At 40.3% G+C, this 12860-nt stretch overlaps 1 protein-coding gene across 1 annotated transcript; it reads left to right on the top strand.

The window, feature by feature from the left end:
* Window positions 1-5508: 5508 nt before the first annotated feature.
* CG41242 (uncharacterized protein) lies at window positions 5509-6054 on the top strand (the record flags this gene model as incomplete). Its single annotated transcript, NM_001110905.2, has 2 exons — window positions 5509-5581; window positions 5645-6054. 2 exons carry the CDS (start codon window positions 5509-5511, stop codon window positions 6052-6054), a joined length of 483 nt encoding a protein of 160 aa, NP_001104375.2.
* Window positions 6055-12860: the final 6806 nt, after the last annotated feature.

Below are 12860 nucleotides of genomic sequence, written 5' to 3'. Positions count from 1 at the left end.
TGGCAGGAGCAATGCGTACCTGTCCCACTGCAGCCCTAGAAGTACTAATGGGGGTCACGCTTCATATCGTCATTGAAATGAAACGGAAAGCCACACTAATAAGAATTAAGGGTTCAGGAAGTGACTGCAACCTCACAAGTAAGGATGTTGAAAGCCTAAAAAGGGATATGCCTTTGCTAATGCAACCAAGGGATGAGATGCCAGCTGAGCATAGGTTCGCTCAGAGCTTCAGAACTTATCTCAGTAATAAAAACAGTAGGAAAACCCTGGGGAAAGTACACCCTATGAAACCACAAACAATAAAGTGGTTTACAGACGGATCCCTCACCGACGAGGGAAGTGGGCTGGGGGTTGTAGGCCTCAGGTTAAAATACCACGAATTAATGGGCAGATACACCAGCATTTTAGGAGCTTTCAACAAACTCACAATAAGGTGGGTCCCGGGACACAACAACAGCCCGGGAAATGAGCTAGCGGACAACCTAGCCAGGAAAGGGGCAGGGAACCCTCTAATTGGGCCCGAACCATTCTGTGGTGTTGGTCACCACAGAGTACGGGGTTTACTAAAGTCACTAGAGGAGGAAAAACTTTTGTCCTTTTGTGAACACCTACCAGTACTTAGGCAGTCTAAGATTCTCCTCCGTGAATATAACCATAAAAGGTTCAAGACCTTAATGACACACGGTAAAAACACCGTGCGCATTTCGACTGGCCTTATAACGGAGCATTGCCGACTTCAAAGCCATCTGCACAAAATTGGCATTGCAGACAGTGAACTCTGTCTCTTCTGCTGCATGGAGGAGGAGAGCTCTGCACATATAATATGTGACTGCATGGCGTTTTCCATCAGGAGGAACACACTCCTGGGCACGTATGTAGTCCCACGGTAAACAATTGCAGCCCTGAACCCCAATAAAATTCTGGCATTTATACAGTGCATTGGACTTCAGGGGGATCTTTGAGTCATGAAGGGGTAGCACAATAGATCCGACTGGGTCGCAGTACACATACAAACCCACTTAATAATAATAACAGCCCAAGGCAAAAGCAAGGTTAAACAACGCTAAAACCAACATAAGCTGGCCCGTCTTCAAATGGCGTAATATTCTTTGGACTGATGGGTCAAAAATAGTGCTATTTGGTGGAACTGGTTCACTGCAGTATATTCGACGCCCTTTAAACGCGGAGAATGGTATGAGTCCATAACATATGATTTATGGTATTATAGACGCAAGACGCATATGTAAATATACTTATTGATGTCTTACTGTCTCATGCCCTTAAAATGGACATTCCAATAGGATAATTATCCGAAACACACAAAAAAATCGGCTATGAATTGGTTCACCCAAAATAGAATAGAGATAATGCCGTGGCCATCTTCCGACTTAAGCCCAATTGAAAATCTGTGGGGACATTAAAAAATATGTGTCGAAGAACTCCCCGACGTCTAAGGCTCAGCTTTGACAAGTTGTGCAGGATGGATGGTCAAAAATTCGACACAATCGTTGCCAGGACTTGGTTTACTCCATGCCGCCTAGGTGTAAGGCTGTGCTGGCGTAAAATTAAAAAAAAAAAAATGTAAAAATTTTGTGCAAAAAAAAAAATCGTATGGCGTTACGCCTCTTGTTATTCGTGCAGCAATATCTTCGTTATCTACGCTCCCCTTTTTTGCTCTCTCTATTGTACTCTCGCACCTACACCTTTGGCTCCTTCTGCTCTGGACTTAAGTCGTTCTTTAATATTCGCTCTCGTACCGCATCAATGCAGAATCTCGCTCACTAAAACATCGTCTGTTCATTGCTTTAAAATCACCAAAAAAAAAGCTTATAAGGTCCATATTTAAAAATAACATACCTTGTAGCAAACTCGGGTGACTCTGCTCATGCTTTTTTTCTTGGACAAATCGATCTTCTTGAAACTTCACTAAAAACTCTTAATAGTTTATTTCTTTAGATTTTCTTAATCTTACTTTCATATATGTATGAATGTTGCGAATATTAAATTTAAATAACATTAAATTCACACACATAAACTAAAGCACGGCTTTTATTTTCTTAATTTCTTAAATTTTCCTAATGGACTAAGAATTGATCAATGGATTGTGTTACTTAACGCAAGTGTAAAATTACCAGTATAGTGTTGAAAAAACACAGCTGTAAAGTCAGCTGTTGTAAAAAAAGGACGTGCCTTTGTATAGTGCTTACTAAAATTCATATATTTTTAACCATCAAATTTAAAATGAATACTTATTCTTCAGGTTGTACGATTGCTTTCCTGGGATCGGCGTCTCAGTCTGTCCAGGTTCCTCCGCACACAAATAAATTATCTTGAAGATAGTTGAGACACAGTTGACTGTGTCTTTCCAATTATGTGCGCTTTGCTTATCGCGGAATTACCATCGCCCAGCTTATCGTCGTTACATTGATCTTCATCATCTTATCTTCTTCATCTTCTTTTCAACGCGTACGTGCAAATCCAAAAAAATTTCAATATCAATAAATTTATTAACCATGTCCCCCGGGCACTCAATTTGTGGGATAATCGCTTTGCCAGTCTCAGCGTTAGTCCCAAAGCTAAGAAAATAAGAGCCTTTCAGAAATTACAAGTTGATTTCCAAGACCTCCCTGAAACGCAGTACAAGAATCCGAGATATTTAGTTGTCTCATCAAAAAACCATATCCGACTATATCTGCTTTGCCGTCCATAGAGCCCTTAAGTATATCAGCAAAGACATCATATCCATCTCTAATCTTAGCGATGGTAACCTTCTCCTGCTGGTTAACTCCAGGGAATTAAGTGACAAATTTATCAACGTGACCACTTTACCTAATGCGATATCGATTGCAAGCTCCACAACACTCCTGTTTACATTCCAGAAAACGAAATTGTTGAGGAACTAAAATCTCAAAATGAACACAGCGTTTCCGAATTCACCAAAAGGATCGACGGCACACGATTACAAACACTGACTTGCCCACCAGATCGACAAAAGTACCACCTCCGCTCTCACCAACGTATCCCACTTCTCGGACCAACTCTTTGAATCTCGAAGAGAATCTTACTTCCTCCCCAAGCACCTCTGCCAAAACTGATTTCTTCTACTTAAGCCCAACAAGTAAACTGAAAACATGTATGGAACGATATCGCTCCCTTAGGGCGGAAGCAAATGCTCTAATAGGACAAGCCTACAACGACGACAAGAATACATTAGTGACCTCAAGATCCAACTCATACGAATCAATTGCTTCACAAACCTCAAACCTACAAACAGAAATCAACACAACAGACTCAGATGACACTATGGATGATCCCGACTCCTAGTCCTGATCCTCTCCACACACACCAAAAATTAATAATAGTCAAAAAAAATAAAAATTTAATCATGACAATTACTATATAACAATGGAACATCCACGGTGTTTTTAATAATTACAACGAAATGACACTACTTATAAAAGACCACGCACCCGATATTGTATTTTTGCAGAAAACCAACCTTCCATGTAATTCTACAAATTTTATTTGTCCCAAAGAATATAGTGGTTATTTCCACAATTTTTCTTAAAACACCTCAGCCACACAAGGCATTGGTGTTCTTATAAAAAGAAATGTCCCGCATACATACCGTAACATTAACTCCAGCATACTCTGCTGCGTATTGCAGCTTAAATTTGAACAGGTCATTAATATTGTTAATGCGTACATCCCACCAAATCAAATCTTTTCATCCTCTGACATATCAGAAATTCTACAAAATCTTAATGGATCCACAATACTCCTGGGTGACCTAAACTCATGGAGTCCTTTATGGGGTTCGCCGCGCACAAACACAAGGGGTAAACAAATTGAAATCGTAATTCTTGAAAACAGTCTAATCGTTCTTAACGACGGTTCCCCGTTTCACCTTTCAACTCACATTACTTTCACTCACATCGATATCTCACTTATAGCCCAGATATGTGCAGCTGGTCTATATCAGATAATCTCCATGGAACCATGACCACATAACCATCCACATAAACACACCTACCCGTCCCGATAATACTTTACCCCTTCCTAAATACAAGACAGACCAAGCAAACTGGAAACGCTTTAATGAAAGTTGCGAAAAATCAGCAGCATATTGGACGGTCGGTTGCCTAAATCAGCAAGTCGCACAAATGACGAAAGTCATACGAGCAGCTGCAAACTGTAGCATTCCCTAAACGAAAAGAGTGATCCACAAAGCCAAAGTGCCATGGTGGAACGCTTACCTTCAACAGCTAAGGGACCAAAAGCAACGCTTGTTCTCGTCCTACAAAGCCAATATTAATGATACAAACCTTATCAGATAGAAAAAAGCAAACGCCCTTTCAAAAAAGCTGTACTTTCGGCTAAGCGTAACTCCCTTGAAAAATTTACTTCCAAAATCTCCCAGGTATCCTCCACAAAAAAAGTCTGGTCCGATAAAAAACGCCTAGCCGGCATCCCTCCCACACCGTTCAAATATATCAAATCCATCTCAGGAACTCTAACTGGATAATTTGATATCGCCGAAGAGTTTGTCTTATCTTGATCTGAATACTCTTCTGACCAAAATTTTTCAGCAGAATATATACGAGAAAAAAATCGGTATCTTTCAGAACCCTATGTCATCGACTCACTTTCCCCATCGGCTACATGCTTAGATTCCAAATTCACATTGGTTGAAATAGAAAATTCAGTAGCAAAATCCCTGGGGCCGACAGAGTATCATACCCTATGCTTAAAAACCTATCCCCCCACCTAAAAACAAAACGTTTGGACATCCTTAATCAAATATTAAACACTGGAAAATACCCACATGCATGGAGATCGGCTACCATTATCCCTATCTCAAAACCAAACAAACATCCTTCCGATATTAACGGCTACCGTCCAATTTCTCTCTTATCCTGTCTAGGAAAAAGACTAGAAAAAAAAATAGCAGAAAGACTTCTCTGGTTCATTAAACGCCACAACCTAATTTCCCATAATTAAGTTGCTTTTAAAAGAAATCATAGCACGATGGACACGTTATCCGACAGTTGGGCGCGCGCCATTGTTTTTTCGCATTTTCATACCCTGGAAACAGCTTCAAGAAGAAGATTGCCATTCACCTCAGTGTGCTCCCCTTTCGCTTTCTTTATTGTACTCTCGCACCTACATCTTTGCTTCTGTAATTAAGTCGCTCATTACCATTCGCCTTCGTTAGCTTGTATATATCGCGTCGATGCAGAATCTCGTTCGCAAAACCCAATAAACGTATTTTTCGAAATTACTTCATAAAAACTGACAAAATAAATTACCATACTTGCAGATTTTATTTAAAGGTTAATTTCTTTTAAAATTGGTTTACGAAGTAACTGGTGTGTCTGATAGTTATGACAATTACGGTTCGAAAAAACGAGCCCAAATTAGTATAAGCAAAATTTTTCGTATAAATAGTATTGACATCAGCCAAAAAGTTCTGTAGTTATTAATTTTCTCTTGTTTACTTATTTTAAAATGTCTATAAAAAATTTTTGTTGTGGTATCGTCCAATTTATGGCAATAATGGCATTAACTGTTAATGTCCGGTGTGATTCCAGATGACGTTACCAAAGAAAAAAGCTAAATGGACACGCATAAGCGCTGCACGAAGTTTGGCCCAGTTGGGGCAACAGTCATTCGCATGGACTTGGCCCCACACCCAGTGAAGTGTCAAACGCCTTTTCAGTGACTAAGCTGGCATCTGCTAATGTTTTTATTACGCAGAAACAACTAGAGACTGCTAAGGAGAATTTATTAAATCAACAAAGAATAGCTATCGAAAAGCAAACACAAGCTTTAATATTGAAACAAACGTCTCAAGCAGCGATGGCACGTGCAGCTGCTTATGTTGCTGCGGCTGAAGTTCAAAAAACTGAAAATGAAGCTGCCAAGCTTGACCACATTACTCGAAATGGTCAGCACATTTTATCTTTATCGCCAGCAAGCAATCAGTTGTCTATATCGTATCTAGCACCGATTCATTTAAGTTCATGGCTTAATGGTCGGAGTCATTTTCCTTAAAAGCTATAAAATAATCATCAAAACATCGATTGAAATAATCAATATATCGCATTTTATTATTTAATGTTAAGGAAATTCATCCATCATCCATATAAATCCATCGGCAACTGAAGCTTACATTTGCAGTAAATATATACAAATAATGAGACTATCAGATACCCTTTACCCTTTACTGTGGGCGTGGCCAAAATGTGTTCCGTAGTGATCGAAATTTTCAAGATAAATAATAAAACAAGAGAGAATACTATTGTCGAGTTCCCCGACTATCAAATACCCGTTACTCAGCTGCATTTTTCTGGGATATCGATAGATATTGGGGAATAAAAATAAGAGAAAATTTAAGAATTGTTCAAAGGTGTGGGCGTGACCGGCTTGGCTGCTTTAGGGCGTAAGAGTGGGCGGGGCAAAAAAATTGTTCGCAAATCGATAGAAATTTACACGACCAATAAAATTATGGAAAAATATCCAACAATTTGCAGTTTTGTATGGTTTGTGGGAGTTAGAGTGGGCGTGGTGACATCGGTCAAGAAACTTGCGGTGCTTAATCTTAACCTTCTAGCTTTTATAGTTCCTGTGATCTCGAAGTTCAACGGACAGACATACAGATCCGGATCAAAAATATATATACGTTATATGGTCGGAATCGATTCTTTAACGCTGGACAGTAAGCCCCATTAAAAAGCCATGTAAGTACAAGGCACTAATAGATCTGAAGCCCGAAGTATTAGATACACAACTAACCAAATACCGAAAAGAAACAACAACACCAATGAAGACGTTCATTACGGACATGGGAACAGAATATAAGAATTCAGTTAAAAACGACTTGTGCAAATATCTTAAAATAAAAAAATATAACATCAACTGCGCACCATCACCAGACAGTTGGAACAGTCGAAAGAAGTCACCGAACTTTCAATGAATATATACGTTCATACATATCGGTTGATAAAACTTATTGGGACGTATGGCTTAAATATTTCGTATACTGTTTTAACATAACCCCATCACTAGCACATAACTATTGTCTTTGGTAAAACAAATAATTTGCCAAAACATTTTAATAGCATAACTAATATAGAACCCATATATAATGTAGATGATTATGCTAAGTAAAGTAAATATAGATTAGAAGTAGCCTATAAAATAGCTAGAATTATGGTGGATGAACATAAAGAGAAAAATAAGAAACTTTATGATCAGAGCAAGGAACTTAGATATATTAGTTGGAGATAAAGTTCTATTAAACAATGAAACAGGTCATAAGTTAGACTTGAAATATACAGGGCCGTATAAAGTAACGGAAATATGAGAAAATAATAACATTATACTAACTAATAATAAAAATAAAAAGCAAACTGTTCATAAAGACAGATTAAAAATTGCTACGTCGTAAATATTTATAGTATAGGCTACGCCGGCAGCGCTGCTCGACTTAGGCTAAGAAACCTTTGTATGCAGATCACGAGTCAATTCACAAGTTGACTTCGAATGGAGCGGGACCTTCCCTGCTCCTCAAATTGATTGAAATAAAGAACATAAATACAAGCAGACATGCGCGGTCAGAGATGTGACTGAAGCGGTTAATGGATCATACGGTGCTTCTGATAAAGATGTATACAAGTTACCGTTTACTGGTCATGGAAAAGTACTAGCTCAGCTCGGAGTCTACATGGGTGTGTAATGTTGAATGAAAGCCCGGCCTCTGTCAGAACATCAAGAGCAATTTGTAATCTTTTTAACGCCTTACATTGTGTTGACGCAGTTATCATGATGTCGTCCATATAGACGATAACATATGAATTTACACGATCCCCTAGCGCTTGCATTACTAAACGTTGAAATACCGAAGGCGAATTTTTAATTCCGAATGGTGTAACGAACACACTCATAGAGCGTTGTCCACCTCATAACACCCTGTCTACTATTTTGACCGGCATGCTCAGGGAAAATGGGCGTGGGTTTTGTGTTGAAATGAACAAGAGTGTCACAGCTACAATACTGTAGACAGAGATACGATAGATGCAAAACGATAACCAAACGGTTAAGAACCAGACAAGAAAGTGTACCTATTGAAGATGAGGCCCAGATGTTATTGGCCTTAATCTATACCCACCCTACCTGTGAAATCCATTCGGACTCCATCCTTTTATAACCGCTGCTTTACATACCCTTTGGGGCCCAACAAGACATCAGATTAGTTCATTTTCTACCCCATATAATTGAAGATACAGATAATATTTCGATACATTTTTCTAAACCTAAGAACATCTCTTATTGAGTTATTTTGCTTATCCACGACAAAATAAAGGAAAAATAATTGAGATAGGAATGAAAATATTGGTATTTAAGTTACATTACTACTTTTGTTTGTTTGGCTTGCTTTACATTAGAATTATGTATGATTAATTGATATTTAAACTTAAAACTTCATTAAATTAAGAGATCTAGATATACGATTAATTAAGGCAAGGTACTTTTAGCACACTATTTAGGAATATCTGACTTTATATATTCATGTGTGTTTTTATTATTTTTGTTTGTTCATGCTATGCCGTACTTACGCACTTTCCATCGATGTCAGCAGGCCTGATGACTGTTGATGATCTGCTGTATGTATTAATATAAATTGGGAAAATCACATATATATGTCGTGGCGAAAATAATGAGTATGCGTGTAGTCGCTGTTTACTTCTTCTCCATGTTCCCTTTGCTATTATGCGTGTTCCTATTTATGAACACGTGGCGAAAATAATGAATGCGTGTAGTCGCCGTTTACTTCTTCTCCATGTTCCCTTTGCTATTATCCGTGTTCCTATTTATTGTCAATGTGTGAGGATGAATAGATGAATTATCTATGAACGGGATTTTGCAAAAACGAGAGCGATAGAGCTGTTGCTGAACGTGGCCACTTGCGCTGCTTAGTTAGAAAGGGAAAACTATATAATGAAAAGGGAATGCCAAAAATTGAGAAGAGACAAAGCAGGCTGCACGAAACTGGAGTGAGGGCATTAATCGTGGAGAAGCCAAAGCAGACGCAAGTGGACTCGTTGACTGCGCACAGCTGCATAAAATTATATAGTAAAAAGAGATTTGAGCGACGCTGATATGGACGGACGGACGGACGGCGAGGCCTCTGATATTCTTAACCCGACATATATATATTTGTCAGATCTCCCACGAATTAAGCTAAATTAGAATCGTAGAGGTTTATAAGTAGATATTTTTAGGCAAAATTAACACATATATGAAAAACTATTCTAAAGATACTGAAGACTGGACACGATCATTCGTGCGGTGGCTGCTTCAGGTTCGCAGCATACGCAACGGCAAAACCAGCACGGATGAAGAAGAAGTGACGCTGATTCGATGTGTGCGATGAAAACGACGAAAAGATGCACACCAAGCTGATGTGTGCATAAAATGGGTGCACGGCGATCTGCTCTTTGCTTGCGGCGATGAAGAGTAGAAAAAGAACGCCAACTCGGGGAGTGGGCTGCGATCTGCACTTGGTTGGCAGCAGAAAAGGACAAGCCCAGCTTTCCGCTGCACGCGGTAAGTGCTCCTAATAGAAGCAGTTGTGGATCTTTCTGCGATCGATGAAGCCACAGTAAATTTCACACGTGGTCAAAAGTTGCGGGCGAAAAACAATGCAAGCCGCCTTGGCGACGCGGCCACTAAGACTTCTACCTCAAAATGTGGGACCGGCAACAGGCGCAGTTTAAGTTAGATCACGATTTAAACAATCACTTGGCAGTATTTGCCTTGAAAAACTCTTATCCGGTCTACACGATGCTCGTGGATTTATAATCAGGGACTTTGCATCAAGTTAAACTGCCCTCGATCACGCCTTCCCGAAAAGAGAACGGAAGTATGCAAATCAAGTGTGACCGTAGCTTGCTACAATCCTATTCGGGAATTTTGTGGTATTTTATAGGGCAATATTCAATTTTGCCAGGATTTGAATTTGGATATAATGGTTCGTTACCAAATGAGTGCGATAGCACATATAAGGTTGCCATTTTGGCTCGACTCCCACAATGGGATAGATAAAAAGTTATACTGGCCATCGGGTGTCACAAACACTCTATACTCAATTGAATTCGTATTTAAAGGAATTTGGTAATAGCCACTAGCCATATCTAAGCATGTAAAATAATAAGCTCCTCGAAGTCTATTTATTTGATCCTGTAAAAGTAGCAGCGAGTATTTATCAGCGACAGTGTTTGAATTTAACTCTCTAAAGTCAACACACAGTCTATTCGAACCATTTTTTTTCTCTACCAGCAATATAGGGCTTGCATAAGGTGAAAAGCTTAGTATAATTATACTATATTTCAGCAGTTCGTAAATTTTTCTCGAACTAAATCTCGATCAAATGGGCTTAATCGATATCATAACCCATCATCATTGGATGTGATGCAACCGCACATCATGTGATATGGTGCAGTAGCGACGTGAACCAAAGAGGTTAGTCACTCTTAGAATTTATTTTAAATAACAACCTGGAAATCCTAAATGCCGGCAATGTTCCGACATTTGTTACTAGGGTTAGATCTGAGGTTCTGGACATTACACCTTCCAGTAGATCAGTAGCTTCGCATATAAGCGACTGGCACCTATCTCCTGAGGAGTCAATGTCAGATCTAAGGGCTAAATCTTAAATGTAGCGAGCGTAAGCGCAATCAGGAATACGAACTGGGAAGGGTTCAATGCTTCCTTAATGCGAGATCAAGTTACTGGGGTAACCGTGAAACTCTGTACCACTCTAGAACTGGAGGCCGCCGTAGAAGACATTAACTCGTGTCTTACTAACGCGTTCAGGGAAAACTGCTCCTTTGGCCGAGCCAAGAGGGATAAAGATGCTCCATGGTGGAACCAATTGGAGAAGTCGCGGAAAGCGACCAGGCGTCTCTTCAACAAAGCAAAAAGAGAAGAGAACTGGGATGCCTACCAGAATAGACCGACCATGTATAACCATGAGAACATGGAATGCCAAACGAAGGAATTATAGAACCTTCTGTGAGGCAATAGTGAATACATGTGAAGGCGCTAGACTTCACAGTGCAGTCTCCAAAGCAGTGCCAGAATCAAATCAGGCACTACGAAAGGAGGATAACTCCTATACTATAGGAAGTAAGGAGAAACTTGAGCTACTACTGGCAACTCACTTTCCGGGAAGCACGCTTCAAACGAATGGGAATACCCCGTTAACGGCTACAAAGTAGACCGCGTGCTACTGATTGGGCCAAAGCAAAATCAATAGTAACGACGGAGAGATTAAGATGGGCAAATGGTACATTCCAGCCCTACAAATCTCCTGGTCCAGATGGCATTCAGCCAATCCTGCTTCAACGAGCGCTAAGTCAGCTCGCAGCACCGATTAGGAAAATACTGATCGGCAGCCTAGCTTTAAGACACATAACTACTTCCTGCAGTATAGCTAAAGTTGTCTTCATTCGGAAAGCTGGAAAGAAAGACATCACTGATCCGAAGTCGTTCAGACCCATCAGCTTGACATCGTTTTTGCTAAGAACGTTGGAAAAGCTAGTGGATGTCAGCATTAGAAGCACTCTGCTTGTAGAGCATCCGCTTCAACGGACGAAGCATGCCTACAGGGCGGGCAGAACAACTGATACTGCCCTATATAACCTGAAAAGCCTTATTGAGGATTCACTTACTCATGAGGAAGTGGCGTTATGTGTCTTCTTAGACATACAGGGTGCATTCGACAATACCTCCCATGAGGCTGTCAACACATCCCTGGCAAGAAGAGGACTAGATGCGACAACCAGCAGATGGATCAAATCACTACTGGCATCTAGGCGAGCCATGGCCACCATAGGAGGACCGTCGTATACAGTATTTACCACAAGGGGTTGCCCCCAAGCGGGTGTCCTTTCTCCTCTCCTGTGGAGCTCGCTGGTAGACGAGTTGCTAGACAGACTGACCCGCAGGGGTATACTTTGCCAAGGCTATGCTGACGATATTTTCATTATAGCTATAGGTAAATATGAGGAAACACTCTGCGATATCATTCAAACTCATTCGTGGATTGCATGTCATCGGCACCTGACGTGTTTCTTTCAAGCTACGAATAGCAAGTTCTAAAAACTACAACAGTATAGTGAAAGTTAAACACAAAGTGTAAAGTGCAGTATGCACAACTAACAATTATTGACTATAGTAATTATTTACTAAAATAAATAATTATTCCATATTGTTCTGGTAATTGTTATATGTGGACTTAGAACAATGAATCAAAACGACATACGTTCTCAGCGACAATGTGAACAAGACGAGCGCCGGCTCTCTTTACAACGCAACAATGCATACTTTTCTTTCGTCTCACCGCAAATCGGTGATCGAGCACCATCACCTTCAACTAACTCGAAACTTTTGCCCTCAGAGAACGTCAGACCGCGTTCTTGCTCTCCCTCTCTACCTGCTTCGGCTCACAAGTCGTGGAGCGAAGAGACCGCCTCTCCTACCCCACTCCTCTCGCAGCGCCAAACGACCGTCCCGGGTAACTGTAACACTGCAATAACGAGTGCAGTGACCTCACTGGCAACTGCCACTGCTACCACAACATCAACTTCGTCAGCGGCCCAACTAATTATCGCTGTGCCAGCTGTAAATAATTCAGCAGCACTGACCGTTTGCAACAACAATAATGCACGTAAAGAAGAATCAAAACAAAAGCAGAAGTCGATTTCGACTGTGCAGACTGGCATGGATCGCTACATCCAAATCAAGAGAAAGCTCAGCCCTCAAAACAATAAGGCAGGTAATCAACCCAAAATCAA

Source organism: Drosophila melanogaster, chromosome 2R (assembly GCF_000001215.4).
Source record: "Drosophila melanogaster chromosome 2R".
NCBI classification, from domain to species: Eukaryota; Metazoa; Arthropoda; class Insecta; order Diptera; family Drosophilidae; genus Drosophila; species Drosophila melanogaster.
The sequence above is the reverse complement of the archived record's forward strand: the minus strand, read 5'-3'. Positions and strand labels throughout refer to the sequence as shown.